The sequence below is a fragment of the Tursiops truncatus genome, chromosome X (assembly GCF_011762595.2).
Source record: "Tursiops truncatus isolate mTurTru1 chromosome X, mTurTru1.mat.Y, whole genome shotgun sequence".
Classification (NCBI taxonomy): domain Eukaryota; kingdom Metazoa; phylum Chordata; class Mammalia; order Artiodactyla; family Delphinidae; genus Tursiops; species Tursiops truncatus.
The window spans coordinates 71,695,757-71,722,900 of record NC_047055.1 but is presented as its reverse complement, the minus strand read 5'-3'; the positions used below and the strand labels follow the sequence as shown (position 1 = coordinate 71,722,900).

Genomic DNA, 27,144 nt, shown 5'->3' with positions numbered 1-27,144 from the left:
ATGATGGATATGATTGAAAGATTTCCAGGAAGAGATTTATTTTCCAAATAAATGGGGGCTGGGGCATAGACTGTGTGAGATGGAAGAAAAGAAAAGACAATGATGATCGGAAGGCCATTCCAGGCACAGGACAGGGAGTCCAGAGAATGAAAAGAGTACATTCAGGCTCTAGTTGTAGGAAACATCAGAGACACAGATAGGAGGAGAACATCAAAGACTAAAATGTAAAACCATGATCCCATGGCTTTTTGAAATTATAAAGAGAGACTTGTATTATTTGTATACAGTTTCTTGTACCAGTTCTCTTTCCATGCATTTCTTTTTTGCTGGCATCAGCATGAGCAGGAATGATGAGACAAAAAATTTAATAATCCTTCATTTTTTAAAAACATCTGAATTATTAACCTGTACTCCCATGGGAAACAACTTTATTAACTGCAGTACGGTGCTTATGTATAGTTCCTTTAGTCCTTAGTCTTACAGTCTCCACTCATTCCCTTAGTCACTTAGGTAAAAATTTCCCCCATTTCATTCTTTGCTTTACTGTCACTAGAGTCTAAAATGTGGAAGAGAAATTTTCCCTGTAATATTTCTAGTTAAATCCTAATTCCAGGACTAGAGTTTAGAATTTCTAGAGAAATAACCCTGAACAAAGTTAGACTGCCATGGTTCAAATCCTGTTTGTGCCACTTTTTGGCTGTGTGGCCTCTGATGAAGAGTTCACTTCTCAGAGCTTTGGTTTCTTCATTCCTGAAATGGGATGATTATACGTCAAAAGTGTTGTTACAGGGATTAAATAGTTAATGATTATGGACTACCTCATGAGCAGTAAAGCACAATACCAATTATTAATCATTTTAATTAGTAATTTGTTAGAACAAAAGGAAGTTCTATTTTCCTCTCTGACAATCATTCTACTATGATTTTTAAACTCCACCACAGCATGCTAGAAGCCATTTGTTCTGAGCCAGTTCACCACAATTGCCCCGTAAATCTCTTAACCTTATATCCCTAAGGAGAGGTAAGTTTTATAATATCATAATTTGCTTTTCATTGCTTTACCACTATTTACTTCTGTTTAAAAGAAACCCAGTTTTACCTTACAAAGGATGGTTGTAGGCTGTAGATGTGATCACATCTCTGGCCATGCTGTTACCGTTACTGAGAGTCAGGCACACTGAGAGTGATAGATCTAGTGCATGTCTGTGAATTATTTTGGTTCTTTTCTGTTTTGTAGACTGCACTGCATCATATTGCCACTGTGGAGAAGTCGTCCATCACTAGCCTGGGTTGTCCCCTGATCCTCCGCTGTAAGAACTTCCGGGTGGCCCACTTTGTTTTAGAATCTGACGTTGTGTGCCATGAGGTTTACATTCCACTGTTAAAGCTTTCTCAGCCAGGTCGTTATGATAGTATTTTTTATCTAAAACCATTGTAATTTTTCTCCCAGAATGGCATAATGGAAAGATCATTGGTTATGGAGTTAAATAGAGCAGAGTTTGAATCTGGGTTTTGCCTATTACAGTTCCATGGTATTTGGACAATATACATAACCTTTGAACTCAGCTTCCTCACCTGTAAAAATAATGATAGTATAAGGTCCCTGTGGTGGTTGTTTTGAGGTTTAAATGTATGTGTGCATTTTTACTCTGTACTTGGTATATAGTAGATGTTTAACAGCTGTTATTTCCTTCACTTTCCCTCTTTCCTCTTAAGTATCAACTTGTAAATTTTTCAACACTTCAGGAAGTAAGACTGCTTTGGAGCAAAATTTGTTTACTGTTGTCTTGCAAGCTTTATGTTTGGCCTATTGTTCCTACCCCTACTTTTAGTTCCAACTAGCAAACTAGGGAAGTTTATCAGAGTCCTTAATGCAGTTATCCCTGCTTCCTCCAGCCTCACCCTCTCGTCTTCCAGCCCCAACTCCAGATTGCTAACCCATCAGCTTCCTCTGATTTTAGTCTGTGGACTAATGTCCTAGTCTGTGGATTAAAATTACATTTCCCTCCCCATTTTCTTCTACCCTTTTCCTAGAACAATTTCTCAGAATTTGCTGGTGCTCTATTGACAGAGGCTATCTGTTAGCTGGCCCAAAACTTTGTAAAAGGCTCTGGAAGACTCCATCCATCTCTGGAAAAGTTACTGCCACATAAGTTGGTCAAATGAGTTATTGATTACATGTTGAACTTTGTGAAGGGAGGAAGTGGGGTTGACAGGAAGAAGAGAAGAAATGGCCATTTATCAGCCAGAATCAGGTATTGACCTGAAGAGTAGAATGCAAGAACACTGTTAATGTTTTGCAGTATGTTACAACAAACAGTGCAATTGGAACATTGAAGTTCTGTTAAAAACTTATGGTAAGGACCACTTTCTTAGCATGTGAAACCTGGAAGCTTGAGTTCAGTCCATTATCCAACAATTCACAGGAAACCAGGGAGAATGTTCCTGCTTTGTATTGGTATCATATAAATTTAAATATTTTTAAAAGAAGACTCTGAAGCAATATTTCAATTCTTATGCCTTGTATACAAATAAAAGCAACCTTGTACACAAACTATTGTCCTTTTCAGGGGCTGTTGACAAACATTCCCTTAGAGAGAAGAAAATCTAGGCTTTTTTGCACTATTTGGTATTAAGTTTCACTCATTATTACTTTGTTTTCATGCCTATCTTTCTTCTCTAGAATTACATGAAGATCTGTATGCTTTTTCTTACAATCCAAAATCCTCAAAAGAGATGAGGGAAAATGGATTGAAGCTGATTGACCCAATATCAGACTTTGGACGTTTGGGACTTCCCAACAGGTACTGGACCATAACAGACGCCAACAGAAACTATGAGGTAATTTTTTCATTGTTGCTTTCTTTTAGTTCATTTAATTAAAACAGAAGAATACCAGCAAACAATTTTTTTAAAAAAGGGAAAAAACAACTCATGATCTCTACTTTTCATTCAACATTCAGCAATTCAACAAGCTTTTATTAAATAACTAGTGCACTCAAAACACCAAGTCAGAGTTCTCATAGTCTAAAGCATAGGGAGCATAGATGAAGAATATGGAATTCAGACTGGGAAGCCAGAAACAGCCTTATTCATTGGGTAATAGCCTGGAGAAGGAATTCTATCCTAACTTACGCAGGGAGAGAAGGAAAGAGGTCAGTAAGTGAACTCAGATCATGAAAGGCTTCATGGCTAGACTGAAGAATTTGAACATTATCCTGAAGAAAGCAACCACAAGAGTATTTATTTTAAACTGGAAAGGGCTGTAAGTATATTTTTATTTTAGAAAGATGACATTGGTTTTGGTATGGAGAATTGGTTTGCTGGAGCTAAGCATGCAGGAGAATGATATGAGAAGTGATGAGAACCTGAACTAAGGCAATGACTGTGGATGGAGAGGAGGAGATGATTTTAAGAGATATTTAGGTGGTAGAATTAAAAGAACCTGGTGACACATTAATGTGGTTGGGAGAAAGAGGGAGAAGTTTAGTATGCATCCCAGGTTTCCTGGATTCTGGCTTAGGTGACCCAAGTGGTTATGGATATGTTAGCAAGATAAGGAGCACAAGAAGAAGGACAGACAGTGTCTTCAGTTTTAGATTGAATACAAGGTGATTAAAGACATATCAGGTATTTGATATCAAGCATTTGTGTCTAGGTCTCAAGAAAGAGCTCTGAGCCAAATATAGAAGTTTGGGAATGTGTTGGGGGGTCCCCAAGACCATCCCTCAAGCGCATTGATTCAGTAGGAGGACTCTCAGGACCTGGCATATAATCATACCTGTGAGTGTGATTTATTACAGTGAAAGGATAGAAAGCAAAATCAGCAAAGGGAAAAGGGGTGAAGTCTGGAGAAAACCAGGCACAAGCTTCAGAGTCCTCTCCCAGTGGAGTCACATAGGACATGCTATAACTCCTCTAGAAACAACTTGTGACAACATGTGAAAAGTGTTGTTTATTAGAGAAGCTCATTGGAGAATCAGTGCCAGGATTTTTATTGGGGGCTGGTCACATAAGCACTCTGCTTGGTGTATACCAAAGTTCTAGATGCTCACAAGGAAAGCAAGTATTTAGCATAAGCCACATTGTTTGTACAGTTTAGGCACAGTGAGTCACTTTTATCAGTTATGGAATGGAGGGAACCTTTCCAAAATTCAAGCTCACAGGCATCAGCCAAGGGGCAACCTTGCAAGTTGGCCTTTCCAAGGACAGCAGTCAGGCCTGCTATGATAACTTTTCTGCATAGGGAGTTTAAGTGGTATTTCTGAATTGTTGAATCTTCATTTCCAGCTTTTTACTATCATAAAAGACAGTAAATTTAATGACTTTCTGGCATTTCAGTTTTGTTTTCTTTTAATATCTTTATTGGAGTATAATTGCTTTACAATGGTGTGTTAGTTTCTGCTTTATAACAAAGTGAATCAGCTATACTTATACATATATCCCCATATCTCCTCCCTCTTGCATCTCCCTTCCATTCTCCCTATACCACCCCTCTAGGTGGTCACAAAGCACAAGCTGATCTCCCTGTGCTATGCGGCTGCTTCCCACATAGCACATGTATGCTATGTGTAATCAGTGTAATCAAATGTAATCAGTTTTACATTTGGGAGTATATGTAAGTCAATGCCACTCTCTCATTTCAACCCAGCTTAACCTTCACCCTCCTGGTGGCCTCAAGTCCATTCTCTACGTCTGTGTCTTTATTCCTCTCCTGCCTCTAGGTTCTTCAGAACCTTTTTTTTTTTTTAGATTCCATAAATATGTGTTAGCATACGGTATTTGTTTCTCTCTTTCTGGCTTACTTCACTCTGTATGACAGACTCTAGGTCCATCCACCTCACTATTAAAAACTGAATTTCATTTCTTTTTATGGCTGAGTAATATTCCATTGTATATATGTGCCACATCTTCTGTATCCATTCCTCTGTCGATGGACGCTTAGGTTGCTTCCGTGTCTGGGCTATTGTAAATAGAGCTGCAATGAACATTGTGGTATATGACTCTTTTTGAATTAAGGGTTTCTCAGGGTATATGCTCAGTAGTGCTGCATCGTATGGTAGTTCTATTTTTAGATTTTTAAGGAACCTCCATACTGTTCACCATAGTGGCTGTATCAATTTGGAGTCCCAACAACAGTGCAAGAGGGTTCCCTTTTCTCCACACCCCCTCCAGCATTTATTGTTTGTAGATTTTTTGATGATGGCCATTCTGACTGGTGTGAGGGGATACCTCATTACAGTTTTGAGTTGCATTACTCTAACAATTAGTGATGTTGAGCATCCTTTCAAGTGTTAGTTGGCAATCTGTATATATTCTTTAGAAAATGTCTATTTAGGTCTTCTGCCTATTTTTGGATTGGGTTGTTTGTTTGTTTGATATTGAGTTGCATGAGCTGCTTATATATTTTGGAGATTAATCCTTTGTCAGTTGCTCCATTTGCAAATATTTTCTTCCATTCTGAAGGTTGTCTTTTCATCTTGTTTATGGTTTACTTTGCTGTGTAAAAGCTTTTACATTTCATTAGGTCCCATTTGTTTATTTTTGTTTTTAATTCAATTTCATTAGGAGGTGGATCAAAAAGGATGTTGCTGTGATTTATGTCATAGAGTATTCTGCCTGTTTTACTGTAAGAGTTTTATGGTGTCTGGACTTACACTTAGGTATTTAATGCATTTTGAGTTTATTCTTGTGTATGGTGTCATGGAGTGATCTAATTTCATTCTTTTACATGTAGCTGTCCAGTTTTCCGAGCACAACATATTGAAGATCCTGTATTTTCTCCTTTGTATATTCATGCCTCCTTTATCAAAGATAAGGTGACCAAATGTGTGTGGGTTTATCTCTGGGATTTCTATCCTGTTCCATTGATCTCTATTTCTGTTCCTCTGCTAGTACCATACTGTCTTGATTACTGTAGCTTTGTAGTATAGCCTGAAGCCAGGGAGCCTGATTCCTTCAGCTCCGTTTTTCCTTCCCAAGATTGCTTTGGCTGTTCAGGGTCTTTTGTGTTTCCATACAAATTGTGAAATTTTTTGTTCTACTTCTGTGAAAAATGCCATTGGTAGTTTGATGGGGATTGCATTGAATCTGTAGATAGCTTTGGGTAGTATAGTCATTTTTACAATGTTGATTCTTCCAATCCAAGAACATGATATATCTCTCCATCTGTATCATATTTTAGTTCTTTTATCAGTATCTTATAGTTTTCTGCATACAGGTCTTTTGTCTCCTTAGGTAGGTTTATTCCTAGGTATTTTATTCTTTTTGTTGCAATGGTAAAGGGGAGTGTTTCCTTAGTTTCTCTTCAGATTGTTCATCATTAGTGTATAGGAGTGCAAGAGATTTCTGTGCATTAATTTTTTATCCTGCTACTTTACCAAATCCATTGATTAGCTCTAGTAGTTTTCTGGTGGCATCTTTAGGATTCTCTATGTATAGTATCATGTCATCTGCAAACAGTGACAGTTTTAATTCTTTTCCAATTTGAATTCCTTTTACTTCTTTTCCTTCTCTAAATTGCTGTGACTAAACCTTCCAAAACTATATTGAATAATAGTGGTGAGAGTGGGCAAACTTGTCTTGTTCCTGATCTTTGTGGAAATTGTTTCAGTTTCACCATTGAGAACAGTGTTGTCTGTGGGTTTGTCATATATGGCCTTTATTATGTTGAGGTAACTTCCCTTTATGTCTACTTTCTGGAGGCCTTTTATCATAAATCAGTGTTGAATTTTGTCAAAAGCTTTTTCTGCATCTTTTGAAATGGTCATATGGTTTTTAGGCTTCAGCTTGTTAATATGGTGTATCACATTGATTTATTTGCATATACTGAAGAATCCTTGCATTCCTTGTATAAACCCCACTTGATAATGGTGTATGGTCCTTTTAATGTGCTGTTGGATTCTGTTTGCTGGTATTTTGTTGAGGATTTTTGCATCTATGTTCATCAGTTATATTTGCCTGTAGTTTTCTTTCTTTGTGACATCTTTGTCTTGTTTTGGTATCAGGGTGATGGTGGCCTCGTAGAATGAGTTTGGGAATGTTCCCCCCTCTGCTATATTTTGGAAGAGTTTGAGAAGGATAGGTGTCACCTCTTCTCTAAATGCTTGATATAATTCGCCTGTGAAGCCATCCGGTTGTGGGCTTTTTTTTGCTGAAAGATTTTTAATCACAGTCTCAATTTCAGTGCTTCTGATTCATCTATTTATATTTTCTGTTTCTTCCTGGTTCAGTATCAGAAGTTTGTGTTTTCTAAGAATTTGTCCATTTCTTCCAGGTTGTGCAATTTATTGGGATATAGTTGCTTGTAGTAATTTCTCATGATCCTTTGTAATTCTACAGTGTCAGTTGTTACTTTTTTTCATTTGTAATTCTGTTGATTTGAGCCTTCTCACTCTTTTTCTTGGTGAGTGTGGCTAATGGTTTATCAATTTTGTTTATCTTCTCAAAGAACCAGCTTTTAGTTTTATTGATCTTTGCTATCATATTCTTCTTTTCTTTTTCAGTTATTCTGACCTTATTTTTATGGTTTCTTTCTTTCTGCTAACTTTGGGTTTCTTTTGTTTTTCTTTCTCTAATTGCTTTAGGTGGAATGTTAGGTTGTTTATTTGAGATTTTTCTTGTTTCTTGAAGTAGGATTGTATAGGTATAAACTTCCCTCTTATAACAGCTTTTGCTGCATCCCATAGGTTTTGGATCATCGTGTTTTCATTGTCATTAGTATCTAGATATTTTTCGATCTCCTCTTTGATATCTTCAGTGATCTCTTGGTTATTTAGTAGCACATTGTTTATCCTCCATGTGTTTGTGTTTTTTACAGTTTTTTTTTTCCTGTAATTGATATCTAGCCTCATAGCTAGAGATATCATAGTTGTGGTCAGAAAAGATAGTTGATACGATTTCAGTTTTCTTAAATTTACCAAGGCTTGAATTGTGACTCAAGATAGGATTCATCCTGGAGAATGTTCATTGAGCACTTGAGAAGAAAGTGTATTCTCTTGTTTTTGGATGGAATGTCCTGTAAATATGAATTAAATGCATCTTGCTTAATGTGCCATTAAAAGCTTGTGTTTCCTTATTTATTTTCATTTTGGATAATGTCTCCATTGGTGAGAGTGGGGTGTTAAAGTCCTCTATTATTATTGTGTAACTATCGATTTTCCCTTTTAAGGCTGTAAGCATTTGCCTTATACATTGATGTACTCCTATGTTGGCCTAATAAATATTTGCAATTGTTATATCTTTTTGTAGGATTGATTCTTTGATCATTATGTAGTATCCTTCTTTGTTGTAATAGTGTTTATTTTAAAATCTATTTTGTATGATATGAGAATTTCTATTCCAGCTTTCTTTTGATTTCCATTTGCATGGAATATTTTTTCCATCCTCTCACTTTCAGTCTGTATGTGTCCCTAGGTCTGAAGTGGGTCTCTTGTTGACAGGATATATACGCGTCCTGTTTTTGTATCCATTCAGCCAATCTGTGTCTTTTGGTTGGAGCATTTAATCCATTTTTGCTTAAAGTATTGATTGATATTTATGTTCCTCTTACCATTTCTTAATTGCTTTGAATTTGTTATTGTAGGTGTTTTCTTCTCTTGTCTTTTCTGCATAGAGAAGTTCCTTTAACGTTTGCTGTGAAGTTGGTTTGGTGGTGCTGAATTCTCTTAGCTTTTGCATGTGTGTAAAGATTTTAATTTCTCCATCGAATGTGAATGAGATCCTTGCTGGGTAGAGTAATCTTGTTTGTAGGTTTTTCCCTTTCATCCTTTTAAATATGTCCTGCCACTTCCTTCTGGCTTGCAGAGTTTCTGCTGAAAGATCAGCTGTTAACCTTATGGGAATTCCCTTGTATATAATTTGCTGCTTTTCCCTTACTGCTTTTAACACTTTTTGTTTGTATTTCATTCTTGATAGTTTGATTAATATGTGTCTTGGCATGTTTCTCCTTGGATTTATCCTGTATAGGACTCTGCATTTCCTACACTTGATTGACTATTTCCTTTCCCGTATTAGGGAAGTTTTCAACTAAAATCTCTTCAAATATTTTCTCAGTCTCTTTCTTTTTCTCTTTTTCTTCTGAAAACCCTATAATTTGAATGTTGGTGTGCTTAATGTTTTCCCAGAAGTCTCTGAGACTGCCATCAATTCTCTTCATTCCTTTTTCTGTATTCTGCTCTGTAGTAGTTATTTCCACGTTTTTATCTTACAGGTCACTTATCCACTCTTCTGCCTCAGTTGTTCTCCTATTGATTCCTTCTAGAGAATTTTTTATTTCATTTATCATGTTGGTCATCATTGTTTGCTCTTGAGTTATTCTATGTTAAACGTTTCTTTTATTTTCTCCATTCTGTTTCCAAGGTTTTGGATCATCTTTACTATCATTACTCTGAATAAGTTTTCAGGTAGACTGCCTATTTCCTCTTCATTTGTTTGGTCTGATGGATCTTTGCCTTGTTCCTTCATCTACTGCGTATTTCTCTGTCTTCTCATTTTGCTGAACTAACTGTTTTTGGCATCCTCTTTTTGCAGGCTGCTGGTTTGTAGTTCGTGTTGTTTTTGGTGTCTGCCCCCATTGGGTAATGTTGGTTCAGTGGTTTTTGTAGGCTGCCTGGTAGAGGGGCTGGTGCCTGTGTTCTGATGTATGAGGCTGGATCTTGTCTTTCTGGTGGGCAGGACAGCATCCAGTTGTGTGCTTTGGGGTGTCTGTGACCTTATTATGATTTTAGGCAGCCTCTCTGCTAATGGGTGGGGTTGTGTTCCTGTCTTGCTAGTTGTTTGGCATGGGGTGTCCAGCATTGGAGCTTGCTGGTCGTTGAGTGGGTTTGGGTCTTAGCATTGAGATGCAGGTCTCTGGGAGAGCTCTCGCCGATTGATATTATGTGGGGCCAGGATGACTCTGGTGGTCCAGTGTCCTGAACTCGGCTCTCCCACCTCAGACACTCAAGCCTGGCACCTGGCCGGAGCACCAAGATCCTGTCAGCCACATAACCAGGTGCATGGGGAGTTTCTTCCCTTTTGGGAAGTCTGAGGTCTTTTACCAGCCTTCAGTAGGTGTACTGTAGGAGTTTTTCCACATGTAGATGTATTTTTGATGTACTTGTGGGGAAGAAGGTGATCTCCATGTCATACTCCTTGTCATCTTGAAGGTCCTTCTCCAGTAATTACATTTTGAATATCCACTAGATACTGGATTGATGAGCTGTCACTCAGCAGGGTGAGGTGGCTCCTTAGAGTCATAATTAACAGGAATGAGAAGAGATGATGTGGATTCTTTCCAGTTCAAATATGTGTGTAAGTCCCCCAAATGAGGGCTGAAATAGCTCCTTTGGCACCTTTCACACGTGTAGCCTTCTGAGTTGAAAGGGAAACTGCATTTATTTCTCTTTTTATGACCAGCTTATCCAAAGCCTACATCTAGGTAAGGGGATGGGTAGAGAACTTTTTCTCTTTCAAATGTTCTGCATTCTGAGACACTGGCTTTAGGAATTTACGTAGAGCCATTCCTGATCTATTCCATCTTGGACTTCTTTTGCATATTCATTTTTTAATTTGTTTGATCCATTCTTAGAGGAGTGATTAGAATTAATATGCTAATATCAGGTCTGTGCCATTATAATATTTTGTCACTGTCTCTTAGGAACGATATATTTTGGATACCACTAAAAGGTGATAAATTAGAGATAGTTTATCAGTCTTATAGAGTAAGTCCTACCTAAAATGTCGACACTTCTACCCTGACTAGGATTTTAAAGGTCCTCAAGATGTGCATATTACGAACCTAGTAGGCATTTTAAGAAAAGATTAATCATGTTTCCCCCTTCTTTACCTGTCTGGCTTGCATTTGAGTCTATTTGTTTTAATTTACTTGCTTATAATATACATTGTTTTCTCAGTTAGGCAAGTGTAGGAATTTCAGGGTAGATTATACATTCATTTCTACCTATAAAGTTATTGTAAAGGTACATTTTGTTCTTATATATCTCAACATCTTCCTTTCTAGAAAATAATAGCATACTTGGAAGAGCTTTTTACATCAAGGATATTTTTTTAACATCTTTATTGGAGTATAAATGCTTTACAACGTTGTGTTACTTTCTGCTGAGTAACAGAGTGAATCAGCTATATGTATACATATATCCCTATATCCCCTCTCTCTTGTGTCTCCCTCCCACCCTCCCTATCCCACCCTTCTAGGTGGTCACAAAGCACTGAGCTGATCTCCCTCTGCTATGCGTGTGCTTCCCACTGGCTATATTTTGTAGAGTATATATGTCCATGCCACTCTCACTTCGTCCCAGCTTACCCTTACCCCTCTCCATGTCCTCACGTCAATTCTCTATGTCTGTGTGTTTATTCCTGTCCTACCCTTAGGTTCTTCAGAACCTTTTTTTCTTTCAAATTCCATAAATATCTGTTAGCATATTTGTTTTTCTCTTTCTGACTTACTTCCCTCTGTATGACAGACTATAGGTCCATCCACCTCATTACAAATAACTCAATTTCGTTTCTTTTTATGGCTGAATATTATTCTATTGTATATATGTGCCACATCTTCTTTATCCGTTCATATGTTGATGGACATTTAGGTTGCTTCCATGTCCTGGCTATTGTAAATAGAGCTGCAGTGAACATTGTGGTACATGGCTCTTTCTGAATTATGGTTTTCTCAGGGTATATGACCAGTAGTGGGATTTCTTGGTCGTATGGTAGTTCTATTTTTAGATTTTTAAGGAACCTCCATATTGTTCTCCATAGTGGCTCTGTCAATTTACATTCTCACCAACAGTGCAAGAGGGTTGCCTTTACTCCACACCCTCTCCAGCATTTATTGTTTGTAGATTTTTTTGATGCTGGCCATTCTGATTGGTGTGGCCATTCTGATTGGTGTGAGGTGATACCTCATTGTAGTTTTGATTTGCATTTCTCTAATGATTAGTGATGTTGAGCATTCTTTCATGTGTTTGTTGGTAATCTGTACATCTTCCTTGGATAAATGTCTGTTTAGGTCTTCTGCCCATTTTTGGATTGAGTTCTTTGTTTTACTGATATTCAATTGCATGAGCTGCTTGTAAACTTTGGAGATTAATCCTTTGTCATTTTCTTCCTTTGCAAATATTTTCTCCCATTCTGAGGGTTGTCTTTTGGCCTCTTTATGGTTTCCTTTGCTGTGCAAAAGCTTTTATGTTTCATTAGGTCCCATTTGTTTATTTTTATTTCCATTTCTCTAGGAGGTGAGTCAAAAAGGATCTTGCTGTGATTTATGTCATAGAGTGTTCTGCCTATGTTTTCCTCTAAGAGTTTTATAGTGTCTGGTCTTACATTTAGGGCTTTAATCCATTTCGACTTTATTTTTGTGTATGATGTTAGGAAGTGTTCTAATTTCATTCTTTTACATGTAGCTGTCTAGTTTTCCCAGCACCACTTATTGAAGAGGCTGTCTTTTTTCCATTTTATATTCTTGCCTCCTTTATCAAAGATAAGGTGACCATATGTAGGTGGGTTTATCTCTGCACTTTCTATCCTGGTCCTTTGACCTATATTTCTGTTTTTTGTGACAGTCCCATAGTGTCTTGATTACTCTAGCTTTGTAGTATAGTCTGAAGTCAGGGAGCCTGAATCCTCCAGCTCTGTGTTCCTTTCTCAAGATTGCTTTAGCTATTTGGAGTCTTTTGTGTTTCCATGCAAATTGTGCAGTTTTTTTTGTTTTTGTTTTGTGAAAAATGCCACTGGTAGTTTGATAGCAATTGCATTGAATCTGTAGATTGCTTTGGGTAGTAGAGTCATTTTCACAATGTTGATTCTTCCAATCCAAGAACATGGTGTATCTCTCCATCTATTTGTATCATCTTTAGTTTCTTTTATCACTGTCTTATAGTTTTCTGCATATAAGTCTTTTGTCTCCTTAAGTAGCTTTATTCTCAGGTATTTTATTTGTTTTGTTGCGATGATAAATGGGAGTGTTTCCTTAATTTCTCTTTCAGATTTTTCATCATTAGTGTATAGGAATGCAAGAGATTTCTGTGCATTAATTTTGTATCCTGCTACTTCACCAAATTCATTGATTAGCTCTAGTAGTTTTTTGTAGCATATTTAGGATTCTCTATATATAGTGTCATGTCATCTGCTAACAGTGAAAGTTTTACTTCTTTTCTGATTTGGATTCCTTTTATTTCTTTTCTTCTCTTGTTTCTGTCACTAAAACTTCTGAAACTATGTTGAATAATAGTGTTGCGTGTGGGCAACCTTGTCTTCTTCCTCATCTTAGAGGAAATGGTTTCATTTTTTCACCATTGAGAACAATGTTGGCTGTGGGTTTTTCATATATGGCCTCTATTATATTGAGATACATTCCATGTATGCCTACTTTCTGGATGGTTTTTATCATGAATGGGTGTTGAATTTTGTCAAAAGCTTTTTCTGCATCTATTGAGATTATCATATGGTTCTTATCCTTCAGTTTGTTAATATGGTGTATCACATTGATTGATTTGCATATATTGAAGAATCCTTGCATCCCTTGGATAAACTCCACTTGATCACAGTGTATGATCCCTTTAATGTGCTGTTGGATTCTGTTTGCTAGTATTTTGTTGAGGATTTTTGCATCTATATTCATCAGTGATATTGACCTGTAGTTTTCTGTTTTTGTGCCATCTTTGTCTGGTTTTTTTATCAGGGTGATGGTGGCCTCGTGGAATGAGTTTGGGAGTATTCCTCCCTCTACTATATTTTGGAAGAGTTTGAGAAAGATACATGTTAGCTCTTCTCTGAATGTTTGCTAGAATTCACCTGTGAAGCCATCTGGTCCTTGGCTTTTGTTTCTTGGAAGATTCTTAATCACAGTTTCAATTTCAGTGCTTGTGTCTGGCTTATTTATATTTTCTATTTCTTCCTGGTTCAGTCTCAGAAGGTTGTGCTTTTCTAAGAATCTGTCCATTTCTTCCAGGTTGTCCATTTTATTGACATAGAGTTTCTTATAGTAATCTCTCCTGATCCTTTGTATTTCTGCAGTGTCAGTTTTTACTTCTCCTTCTTCATTTGTAATTCTGTTGATTTGAGTCTTCTCTCTTTTTTTCTTGATGAGGTTGGCTAATGGCTATCAATTTTGTTTATCTTCTCAAAGAACCAGCTTTTAGTTTTATTGATCTTTGCTATTGTTTCCTTCATTTCTTTCATTTATTTCTGATCTGATTTTTATGTTTTCTTTCCTTCTGGTAACCTTGGGTTTTTTTGGTTCTTCTTTTTCTAATTGCTTTAGGTGTATGTTTAGGCTGTTCATTTGAGATATTTCTTGTTTCTTGAGGTAAGATTCTATTGCTATAATCTTCCCTCTTGGAACTGCTTTTGCTGCATCCCATAGGTTTTGGTTCGTTGTGTTTTCATTGTCATTTGTTTCTAGGTATTTTTTGATTTCCTCTGTGATTTCTTTAGTGATCTCTTTGTTAGTTAGTAGCGTACTGTTTATCCTCCATGTGTTTGTGTTTTTTATGTTTTTTTTTCCTGTAATTGATATCTAGTTTCATAGCGTTGTGGTCAGGAAAGATACTTGATACAATTTCAATTTTCTTAAATTTACCAAGGCTTGATTTGTGACCCATGATATCATCTATCCTGGACAATGTTCCATGAGCACTTGAGAAGAAAGTGTATTCTCTTGTTTTTGTATGGAATGTCCTATAAGTTTCAATTAAGTTCATCTTTTTTTAATGTGTCATTTCAAGCTTGTGTTTTCTTACTTATTTTCATTTTGGACGATCAGTCCATTGGTGAAACTAGGGTGTTAAAGTGCCCTGTTATTATTGTGTAACTATTGATTTCCCCTTTTATGCCTGTTAGCATTTACCCTGTGTATTGATGTACTCCTACATTGGCTGCATAAATATTTACAATTGTTATATCTTCTTCTTGGATTGATTCCTTGATCATTATGTGGTGTCCTTCTTGTCTGTTGTAATAGTGTTTATTTTAAAGTCTATTTTGTTGGATATGAGAATTACTGCTCTAGCTTTCTTTTATTTCCATTTGCATGGAATATCTTTTTCCATCTCTTCACTTTCAATCTGTATGTATCCCTAGGTCTGAGGTGGGTCTCTTCTGGACAGTATATATTCAGGTCCTGTTTTTGTATCCATTTAGCCAATCTGTGTATTTGGTTGGAGTATTGAATCCATTTACATTTAAAGTAATGATCAATGTGTATGTTCCTATTACCATTTTCTTAATTGCTTTGTATTTGTTATTGTAGGTCTTTTCCTTCCCTTGTGTCTCCTGTGTAGAGAAGTTCCTTTAGCATTTGTTGTGAAGCTGGTTGGGTGGTGCTGAATTCTCTTTGCATTTGCTTGTGTGTAAAGATTCTAATTTCTCTGTTGAATCTGAATGAGATCGTTGCTCATTAAGAGTAATCTTGGTTGTAGATTTTTCCGTTTTATCACTTTAAATGTGTCCTGCCGCTCCCATCTTGCTTACAGAGTTTCTGCTAAATATCAGCAGTTAACCTTATGGGGATTCCCTTTTATGTTATTTGTTGCTTTTCCCTTGCTGCTTTTAATATTTTTTCTTTGTATTTAAATTTTGATAGTTTGATTAATATGTGTCCTGGCGTGTTTCTCCTTGGATTTATCCTGTATGGGACTCTGTGCTTCCTGGACTTGATTGACTATTTCCATTCCCATATTAGGGAAATTTTCAACAATAATCACTTCAAATATTTTGTCAGTTTGTTTCTTTTTCTCTTCTTCTTCTGGAACCCCTATAATTCAAATGTTGGTGTGTTTAATGTTGTCCCAGAAGTCTCTGAGACTGTCATGAATTCTTTTCATTATTTTTTCTTTATTCTTCTCTGCAGTAGTTATTTCCACTATTTCATCTTCCAGGTCAGTTATCCGTTCTTCTGCTTCAGTTAATTTGCTGTTGATTCCTTGTATAGAATTTTTTATTTCATTTATTGTGTGGTTCCTCATTGTTTGCTCTTTAGTTCTTCTAGGTTAAATGTTTCTTTTATTTTCTCCATTCTATTTTGAAGATTTTGGATCATTTTTACTATCATTACTCTGAATACTTTTTCAGGTAGACTGCCTATTTCCTCTTCATTTGTTTAGTCTAGTAGGTTTTTACCTTGCTCGTTCATCTGCTGCATATTTCTCTGTCTTCTCATTTTGTTTAACTTACTGTTTTCTTTATTCTGCTCTGCAATAGTTTTTTCCACTATTTTATTTTCCAGGTCACTTTTCTGTTCTTCTGCCTCAGTTATTCTGCTATTGATCCCATCTAGAGTCTTTTTCATTTCATTTCTTGTGTTGTTCATCATTGTTTCATTCATCTTTAGTTCTTCTAGGTCCCTGTTCAACATTTCTTGTATTTTCTCTATTCTATTTCCAAGATTTCCGATCATCCTTACTATCATTATTCTGAATTCTTTTTCAGGTAGACTGCCTATTTCCTCTTCATTTGTTAGGTCTGGTGCATTTTTATCTTGCTCCTTTATCTGCTGTGTGTTTTTCTGTCTTCTCATTTTGCTTATCTTACTGTGTTTTGGGTCTCCTTTTCGCCGGCTGCAGGTTTGTAGTTCCTGTTGTTTTTGGTGTCTTCCCCCAGTCAGTAAGGTTGCTTCAGTGCATTGTGTAGGCTTCCTGGTGGAGTGTACTGATGCCTGTGTTCTGATAGATGAGGCTGTATCTTGTCTTTCTTGTGGGCAGGACCACATCTGGTGGTGTGTTTTGGGTGTCTGTGACCTTATTATGATTTTATGCAGCCTCTCTGCTAATGGATCGTGTTGTGTTCCTGTCTTGCTGTTGTTTGTCATGGGGTGTCCATCACTGGACCTTGCTGGTTGTTGAATGGAGCTGGGTCTTAGCATTGAGTTAGAAGTCTCTGGGAGAGCTCTCGCCTATTGATGCTCCGTTGGGCCGGGTGGTCTCTGGTGGTCCAACGTCCTGAACTCGGCTCTCCCACTTCAGAGACTCAGGCCTGACACCCGGCCGGAGCACCAAGACCCAGTCAACCACACGTCTCAGAAGAAAAGGGAGAAAAAAAAAAGAAAGAAAAGATAAATAAAACAAAATAAAATAAAAAGTTATTAAAATAAAAAATATTAAAATTTAAAAAATTTTAAATGTAATTAAATAAGAAAAGAGTGCAACAAAACCAATAAACAAAGTCACCACTTATAACAAGTGCTGAAAGCTATACTAAGATAAACCTAAAATCAGAAATTAGTCAGTTACATACAGCAAAAACCCCAAGTCTACAGTTGCTCCCAAAGTCCAGTACCTCAATTTTGGGATGATTCATTGTCTATTCAGGTATTCCAGATATGCAGGGTACATCAAGTTGATTGTTGCTATTTAATCCACTGCTCCTGAAGCTGCCCAGAGAAATTTCCCTTTCTCTTCTTTGTTCGCAAATCTCCTGGGGTTCAGCTTTGGATTTGGTCCCATCTCTGCCTGTAGGTCCCCGTCTGGCATCTGGTCCTTGCCCAGACAGGAGGGCATTCAAAGAGTGGTTGATTAGGTTGCCTTGGGTCACTCAGTCTGTGGGGAGGGAGGGGTACGGAATGTGGGGTGAGCCTGCAGCGGCAGAGGCCAAGGTGACATTGCAACAGCCTGAGGCATGCCATGTGTTCTCCCGGGGAAGTTGTCCCTGGATCACGGGACCCTGGCAGTAGCATGCTGCCCAGGCTTCCGGGAGTTGAGGTGTGGATAGTGACCTGTGCTTGCACACAGGATTCTTGTTGGCTGCAGCAGCAGCCTTAGTGTTTCATGCCCATCTCTGTTGTCCATGCTGATAGCCGTAGTCGTGCCCATCTCTGGAGCTCATTTATGCGATGCTCCAAATCCCCTCTCCTTGTGCACACTGAGTCAATGGTATCTTGCCTGTTAGGCAGGTCCATACTCTCTCCCAGACTCCCTGCCAGCTAGCTGTGTTGCACTAGCCCCTTTCAGGCTGTGTTCACGCAGCCAACCCCTGTCCTTTCCCTGGGATCTTAACTCCGAAGCCCAAGCCTCAGCTCCCAGTCCCCACCTGCCCCAATACATGAGCAGACAAGCCTCTCAGGCTGGTGAGTGCTGGTCGGCACTGATCCTCTGTGCGAGAATCTCTCTGCTTTGCTCTCTACACCCCTATTGCTGCATTCTCCTCTGTGGCTCCAAAGCTTCCCCCCGACCACCCTCGTCTCTGCCAGTGAAGGGGCTTCCCAGTGTGTGGAAACTTTCCTCCTTCACAGCTCCCTCCCAGAGGTGCAGGTCCCATCCCTTTTCTTTTGTCTCTGTTTTTTTCTTTTTTCTTTTGCCCTACCCTGGTAAGTGGGGAGTTTCTTGCCTTTTGGGAAGTCTGAGGTCTTCTGCTAGCATTCAGTAGATGTTCTGTAGGAGTTGTTCCACATGTAGATGTATTTTTCATGTATTTTTAGGGAGGATGGTGATCACCATGTCTTACTCCTTCGCCGTCTTGAATGTCCTCCCATCAAGGATAAGTTTGTTCTTATTTCTGAGGAATGGATGATTCTAGATGATAAATAACAGACAGCTAATTCTTGAGTGATTGCTATTCTAATCTGTTGCTAGCAGGTAAAAATATGTAAAAAAAATTGAGTTTAAAAAATTGAGTTTATTTTGTTTTAGATATGCAGTACCTACCCTCCTGAAATAGTGGTTCCTAAATCTGTTACATTGGGAACGGTGGTTGGAAGTTCGAAGTTCAGAAGTAAAGAATGTGTGCCTATGCTTTCCTACCTCTACAAAGAGAACAATGTGAGTTGAGCAAAGTTCTCTCATGAGAACTTTACTTGGTGCTAGAAGACCTGAGTTTAAGTCACACCACTGCCACTTACTAGCTATGTGACCTCAAGCAAGTTACTTCTCTGAACTTTGGTAGTTCTGAGAGTTTTTAAGTGTGTAATATGAGAGAAAAATATATGTGTACTTTGTAAATTTTAAAGTGTTGTGCAGATGTTAAGTGTCATTTGTAGTGCGTTCATTTATTTCTTTTCTTCTCTTTGGGCTCCTGCTTGATGGCAAGTTGTTGAATAAAAGGGAACAGCTGTATGAAAGGATATTTGGGCACTGTGGCTTCCCATTAGAATACACATGTCCTTGATTCTTTCTCACTATTTTCATACAATTTAAGCTAGTAGGGGAATATTTCGCTTGACTCCTCTATTTGAGTCCCCTTCCATAGGAAGGGATAATAGTTCTTGCCTCTTGTGGTCTCTCTGAGATCTGGAATTAGACAGTCAAGTTCTCAGGTAGGCAACTATCAAGTGCTAAAAAGTACAGTAATACAAGTGGGTGTCTTTGTGTCAAACTATCAAAGTAAGCAGACTCTATAAAAAACACACCAAAGTGTAATGCAGTTCACTAACTAATTATTACCAGATGTATCTGCTAAATAGCTATGTTGTTTTCCTATTGAAATGGCTTGAAACAAACCAGCCCTCTGATTTGGCATTAACTCCTGAAACGAGTGAACCCTGTTCTCTTAAGAGACACTAGGTCTTTGAATTCTGCTGTCACTGTGAGCCTCTGGTTTATATGGATGATATTACTGGGACTATAAAAAGCAAGAAAGGTTCCGGTAAATACTAGCCTAATACATATTGAAAATACATAGAATTCTATTAAGGAAACACTCAGGGTGTGATTTTCTTGAAGTCTGGATTTGCCGAGACTGGGTTGGGAATCATAGCCATGTAGAAGAAAAAAAGACTATCTGAGCAACAGTTTGTGGTAATACAGCCCACATGCTAGAGTGGGGATGGAGGCAGGAGGCTGAGCCTAATGTCAGTGGAATGCCTGGGCTTCAGAGCTACATTTCTTTTTACTTCACTATCCTGAGTTGTCTCATCCTCTTCTTCTACTCACTGAATATGGGATCAAGGAGGATTTTTGACCACCTGTACATTGGACCACTCAACTGATATATTTTTTCCTTACAGCCTGCCATTTACCACTGTAGCCAGCCTCTGTCTGGATTTTATACTCATTGCATAGATGATGAGCTCCTGCTAGATGTTATTAGCCAGACGAACCCAGAGAGCCAGTTTATGTATGTTGTAGACACAAGACCAAAAGTATCTATGTATCAATGACCTCTCTAATACCCCTACTTTACTCATGTTATAATTCCCTTCCCCACATGTTGAGTTTTGCAGTGTTAATGGGAAAGTTAGGTTTGTGTATATGGGCTTATTATGTCATAACTGTGTAAAATCATTTGAGTAAGCCATTTGGAACTCCTTTTATCATAGCTGTCACTGTCAAGCAAGACTATGAGAAGGTACTTTGAACAACTTAGTCTTGCCACTGCCTGTGAATGTCACAGAGAGGAGGGTCCTCAGATCAACCTAAACTCTCTGCATTAATTCCTTGACCCTCAACATTTTGTCTAGCTTTAATAAGGAATCGTAGAGGAATTAATTGTGCCCCACAAGGCAAGTAAAGGACAGATTTCCTTTTTTTAAAGGCTGTTCTTTTCACAAACAGCCCCAGAAAGAAATAATTTTGCTTATACTTTGATATGTTGACTGTGGATGATTAGGAGGTTTCATTGCTAACTAGGGATTGCTAAGTAAGTGATTTATATTCTAAGCCTAAGCCAGGTGGTTGTGACTTCAGAGTTAAGCAATTGGTTGTGCTTGAAACCAGATAGTGGTCTTAGACAGATGTCTGCCCATTTTGGGGATCTCTCACTGACTGTTCTGCAGGGCTACCTATAACTGACTGGGCTCAATAGAAAAAATAATTTCCCTTTCTGCTCAGGTACCATCCTTCAGTTTCTCAGAACTTTGCTGTCTTGCTTCAACTATAACTGTGTTTGACATTCTGGGATTAGAAAGAGTTTAATCAAATCTGTGTCTTCCATCGTATTAGTCTTAAAATGATAAAGAGAAGTACCAAGCTTTTGAAAAACTAAAGGATTGATGCCCTTTGGCCAAATGAAAGACCAAAAAGTCCTTTTTAATAGGTCCCTTTTTCCTCTCTCAGAGAGCCTAGAAATATCTAGCAACACTCCTCTTCTGGATGGCTAGATATATACTTTTAGTAGAAACTGTATTGTAGTGACAAAGTTACATTCTTAGGAGTAAGTCAAATCTGGGGTCAGATCCTGCCTTCAGCTTTTATCCATATGATCCTGGTTGAAATTGGTTTACCTCTCTGAACTTGTTTCCTTATGGGAATAATAATAGTACCTATCTTTAGGAGCTGTCATGAGGATTAAATGAGATAATGTAAGTGAAGGATCTAGCACAGTGTCTGGCACATACATACTAGGGGCTCAGTAAATATTATATGTTCTTTCCTACTTGAACATTAGGCTACTAATATGTAGCAGTTTCTCAGATATGCCAGTCCTATTCCCAAAGAGTGTATACTGGTATGATGTAGCTAGCTATCTGTAGTAGCTGGCCTTTCTACTGCTGCCCAGACCTGGGTAGGGACTGCCGTAATTATTGTTTCATTTGCTGAAGCATCCATCAGTCATAACAGACTTTTTTGTTACTAGGTTGCTGTTGCTTACACCTCCTCAGGTGTCCCATTGATTTGTCATTAATTTAATGAAAGCTCAGTGACATTCTTTGTGTGACAAGAGATCAAAATTACCATCATGTTTCTCCCTTTAACAAATATCCTGCATGCTAAATAGAATATGTTGACATGTAGATTTTTCTTCCCTGCATGTGTTAATGTGAATAGTTTGTGCTTTTGAGGTTTTTAATGGCATTCTTTTTTTATTAATGCAAAAATGACACCCTATCCATATACATTCTCCTCCTACCTTCTGAAATGCACAATAATGGGAGATTAGAAAATAGGCCCAGACAACAGAAAATCATTTAATTATTAAGATGGTTATAATCATATAAGATATCTTGGCTGCTTTCTAGTTTTTTTTATATATAAATTTATTTATTTTGTTTATTTTTTGCTGTGTTGGGTCTTCATCGCTGTGCACGGGCTTTCTCTAGTTGCAGCGAGTGGGAGCTACTCTTCATTGCGGTGAGCGGGCTTCTCATTGCGGTGGCTTCTCTTGTTGTGGAACACGGGCACTAGGCACGCAGGCTTCAGTAGTTGCAGCATGCCAGCTCAGTAGTTGTGGCGCACGGGCTTAGTTGCTCCGTGGCATGTGGGATCTTCCCAGACCAGGGATTGAACCCGTGTCCCCTGTATTGGCAGGTGGATTCTCAACCCACTGTGCCACCAGGGAAGCCCCTTTCTAGTTTTTGGATTAATATCTCCTCTCTGCAAGTCTCATTTACTCACTACCCCATCCAACATTCTTCATATGACCTAGAAGTATTCTGATTACCACAAGCTGAATATAGTGTTAAAACAACTCTTGGTATCTCCATTTCAATTTTATCAGTGAATGAAAGTCCTTTATCTTATGCAGTCATGTTCTAGACATTTTTCTAGAGTAGCTGTTTATAATTAATTGGCCCTGAAGTTCTTAGACTTCTTTCTAGAGCTTCTCAGTAATAAGGATTTTTGAATTTTCACATGTTTCTCAGTATAAAGCCCATTTGTTTGTGATAGGAAGCTCAAAATTATAATTTTAGTTCTTCGGATCAGATATCCTCATAGCTCCCATATCCTTCAATCAATCTCTTAAGCAGAGTTTTAATAATAAAATAAAAACACTAAATCTCCTTCTCTTTCCCTATACTACTGTTACTTAAGATACCTGATCTAAATGCCAGTGAGATTCTCTTCATCCCAGAATGTGCCCTATGTGATCCAACTTCTTTTTAAATGGGTAAGATTTAAAACTGTTTAGAATGAAGCATTGAGATTGATGAACCATGTTCTTTTATCATCTGCCCCATCTGTTCTGTTATGTCCTCTATATTGCAGTTAAATGCCATGGCCAACCGAGCAGCTGGGAAGGGTTATGAAAATGAAGGCAACTATGCCAACATTCGCTTCAGGTTCATAGGCATTGAGAACATCCATGTGATGCGGAGCAGCCTGCAGAAACTCTTGGAAGGTACAGGGATTTCACCTGGGCTAGACCAGAGGCTATATAGCTTGCATAATTACGTAAGCAAAAAGTATGCCTGATTTTGTGGTGAAACATAAAAGCAACCAGGTGAGCAGAATTAACAGGTGATAAGATTTTTGACTATAGTATAAATCCAGTTTGCATAGGTAGTACTGAATTATAGCAGTGTTGGTCTGACAGAGGAACTACAATGTTTAGTTTTCATAACTCTGTGGAGTTCATCTGGGTTTAGTGGCTATGGAAATAACTTCTCTCTATAGAATTACAGAGACTGCTGTATAGGGATGGGTAGGTCAACATAAATATAAATGAACTGGGATTTATTTCATCTTCCTCATTTAATCTGCTGTAAGGGGTCAGTCCAATTTCATCACTGTGCTGATGAAGGGGGCGAATTTAGACTTCAAAGGAATAAAGCTGCTATCAGACAATTTGGGTCATCTGTCATCACAGCAATGTAATTGGGATCAGAATGCGGGCAAGGTGAGATCAGGGCTTTACAGGACTCTTGAGTCTAGAACATTTCTCCCAAAGCCACTACCCAGGATTCCATGATGTGGTATGTCATCTCAGGCACACATAGGGAAAACCTGCCCTCATTAAGTGAACTCCCCGTTCTTCCTCTCTTTTCTTCAATTGTTCACTTATGCTGTCTGCCAGGACCTCTCCCTTACACAACCCTTATCAGATCCTGTCTTCTCAGTCTGCAGCCCTTTTTGGATATTAATGTTCCTCTTCCTTGGGTCTCTTCCTCCTTTCTTTTTTGTCCCAGAATATTCTATAGTAGGAGTGTAAGAGGACATTTTGCAGATTTTTTGAGGCAAAAGATTGCCGTCTGCTGGATAACCAGTGCAAAATGCATGAAAATTAACTGATGGTTTTTTCAACCTGTTGAGACAGCACAGGGCTGCAAGGGAGTAAGTGGGGATGTGGAAGCAGAGACAGATGTTAAGGGTCTACAAAGTTAGGCTCAGTAGGAGGAGTTAAGATGGGAATCAAATGTGTTTTCTAATCAGAGGAGATGTGAGTATTTTCCTGTGGATGCTGACTCAGTCTTCTGGCTCTGTTCTTCAGAGATCTCTGTGGGCTTGGGGTGGGTTCTACAAGTCAAGAAAGCAGAGACCCGAGCTAGGAGATATGGTAGGCTCTAGCCCTAGTCCTGTCCCTGATTCACTTTGCGGTTTCCAACTAATCATTTAACCTTTCTGTGCCTCAGCTTCCTCATTTACAAAATGGTGAACCATTTTGTCCCCTTTCTTGGTGAATAAACTGAGGTAATTGTGAATTTCAATCTCTGCTTCCTTTTCTACCTTAGTTTGTGAATTGAAAACTCCAACAATGAGTGAATTTCTTAGCAGCCTGGAGAGCTCAGGGTGGTTGAGACACATTAAAGTTATTATGGATGCTGGAATTTTCATTGCAAAGGTAATAATCAGGACTTTTAAGAACTTGCACTGACTTTATTATGGGATCTCTTGAGGTAGCAGTGTATTCATGGTGGAAAGAATATTGAAAAACAACCTGGTTTCTAGATTCAGGTCAGCCACTAATTTACTGCGTGCCCTTGGAAAATCTCTTCCCTTCTGTGGGCCTCAGTTTCTCTGTCTGTAAAACAAGGTGGTTCTACTAGAATCTAATGGTATAAGTTTTGGGGGGCCCACTGAACTCTTTGAGAATATGATTGACTTTCTGCCCCTAGAAAAATGTACATATGCCTATACATACAGAAAATAGACCTTAATTTCAGGGGGTACACAGACCCCAGATCTCAAGTTAAAAACTCTTAGATAATCTCTCATGGTCCTTTCAGCTCAAATATTCTCATAGTCTTTCCAGCTCAAATACTCTGATGTATTTTTGTGTTGATTGTAAGGTATCAAGTGGAAGTAAGACTGGTTGTAAAATAAATGCAGAGCTTGTGTTTCTATGGGTTTTCAGAGCTCTGAGTATAAAGCAGACTTTTCTGACTTCTTTGTCTAGGTATGCCTCTGAATGCAGTCTAAGTAGGCTTCATCACTCATTTATGCTGACTCACTTATTTTCTGACCTTCAGAACCCTGGCTTCTGTATCATTTGTTAGGTGATATTTAAAAAAAAAAAGAAGAAGAAATTTGGAGTGTACATTTTCTCATTTTGAAGTTTTGTTTATACATTCTTACATGAGAACTTGCTCTTTTCACCACACCCCTATTATTTGGTAGAAGTAAAGAAAAGGAGAGAATCACTCTTCACCTCTCTGCTGTCATTTTTTCAGTTGAAGATAATGAGATTTATAGCTTCTGGCTTAAAAGGTTTTTAGAGAGTGTGTGTAATTAACTGTCTTAAATATCCAGCCCTATTGTTTTACAATTTCCTAGTCCTGTTGCCTACATTTTTCACTGTAATTTATTATTAGTGCTTACTATGTGACCCCCTTGGTCATTTCAAGCCCACTGTTCTAGCCATTCTTTATACTGTTCCTTTTTCGCATGCCCTATACCCATAAATTTCTATTTCCTTTCTGAAACTGACTTTATTAGACCAAAGAGAGTGAGAATGGAGAAGAGGGATAGATTTGATAGACCATACAACCTCATAAATATTGGTTGAATTAAAATGAGTGGATGAAAAAGATAGACTTGTGATTGCACGATTATCCTGTGCTTCCCATCTCCATCAGTACCTATCCAGTATCCCAAGCTTGAAAACTCAAGTAAGCCTTGAATTCTTTCTCTTCCCCTCCATCTGGCAATTGCCTCATCCTGTCAGTTTTCCTCAAAAGTGTTTCTCAAATATCCGTTCTTCCCCACCTCTGCCTTAAGTACTATAATAACTTCCTGACTGGTTTACTTGTCTTTAGTAGTTGCTCCCCCCAGTATGGCCACCAGATTGCTTCTAAAGCCATCTTTCTTGAGCACATATGATAATGTCACTTTAAACTCAAAATACTCCAATGGTTCCCCATTGCCCATAAGACCTGGTAATTAGTGAGATTCTTGTTTCTCCCAAAAACACTATAGTATCCCTCCCTCTCTCGTTTTGTCTCTCATTATCTTTATTTAATTTATTTTTTCTCATTACAAAAGTTATACATGTACGTTATCTAAGAAGTATACATTTCAGAAATATATAATGTAAAATGTAAATATTCCCTGTAGTTTGCCCCACAACACACACTATTAATAGTTTAATGTATGCTGCTAGATCAGCACTATTTGAACTTTCTGTGATGATGGAAAGGTTCTGGATCTGTACTAATACAGTAGCCACTAGTCACATGTGGCAGTTGTGCATTTGAAATGTGGCTAGTGAGAGTGAGGAACTGAATTTTTAATTTTATTTAGTTTTGATCAATTTAAATTTAAATAGCCACTTGTGGCTAGTGACTACCATATTGGACAGTACAGGTCTAGAATTTTTCAACATATATATAACTACATATATTATTACTAATTTGTAAAAATGAGATTGTATTGTGCATATTTTTCTGCAACTAACTTTTTATACTTAATGTATGGTGAACATTTTCCAGGTCAGTTCAGTCAGTGTGACCTCATTCTTTTCAGTGACTGTATAATATTCCATTAAGTGAATTTATCATGGTCCCTGTTCATGGGCAATTCAGTTATTCACATTTTTCACAAATGCAGACATTGTTGCATCAAATATCCTTGAACATATATCTTTATATGTGTGGGCATTCTTAAAAGTGGATTTTCAGTTGAAGAGTATGAATATTTCAGACTTTACTAGATGTGGCCAAATTGCCCTTCAAATAGGATACACCAGTTTCCATTCCCACCAACAATGCCTCTTTCTCCACATAGCCAGCAATGGTTATCATCAATCTTTTTAATCTTTGCCAATTTGATAGGTTATGCATTTTATGTCATGTTTTAATTTGCATTTCTTTAATCATTAGTGAAATTGAGCATCTTTTCCTGTCCACCAGTGACTTTTCACTCCATTTGGAGTCCTAAGGAAAGAGTATAGTCGCTACTATTAGGCCTCTGATATTATCTGAGGTATCTGGTTAACTGAGGGGTTTAAAAGGTTGAGAAACTTTTTTCCAGATCTCTCTGACTCTTGTCTTACTCGCAACCTATATATCCTTCTAGGAATATCATTTCTCTTTTACCTTCTACTACAAAAGTTACTCATTTTCCC

General features: G+C 37.9%; 1 protein-coding gene across 1 annotated transcript in view; it reads left to right on the top strand.

Moving 5' to 3' along the window:
- The window catches only part of MTMR8 (myotubularin related protein 8), a gene marked incomplete at its 5' end in the record, with an annotated part of 59,243 nt that overhangs the window by 1,820 nt on the left and 30,279 nt on the right, over positions 1 to 27,144 (top strand). Inside the window, 6 exons of the mRNA XM_073799577.1 lie at positions 1,238 to 1,400; positions 2,735 to 2,841; positions 18,621 to 18,749; positions 19,934 to 20,068; positions 22,851 to 22,983; positions 24,314 to 24,423. Coding sequence (XP_073655678.1) covers positions 1,238 to 1,400; positions 2,735 to 2,841; positions 18,621 to 18,749; positions 19,934 to 20,068; positions 22,851 to 22,983; positions 24,314 to 24,423 — 777 coding nt within the window. The remainder of the gene's footprint in view (positions 1 to 1,237; positions 1,401 to 2,734; positions 2,842 to 18,620; positions 18,750 to 19,933; positions 20,069 to 22,850; positions 22,984 to 24,313; positions 24,424 to 27,144) is intronic.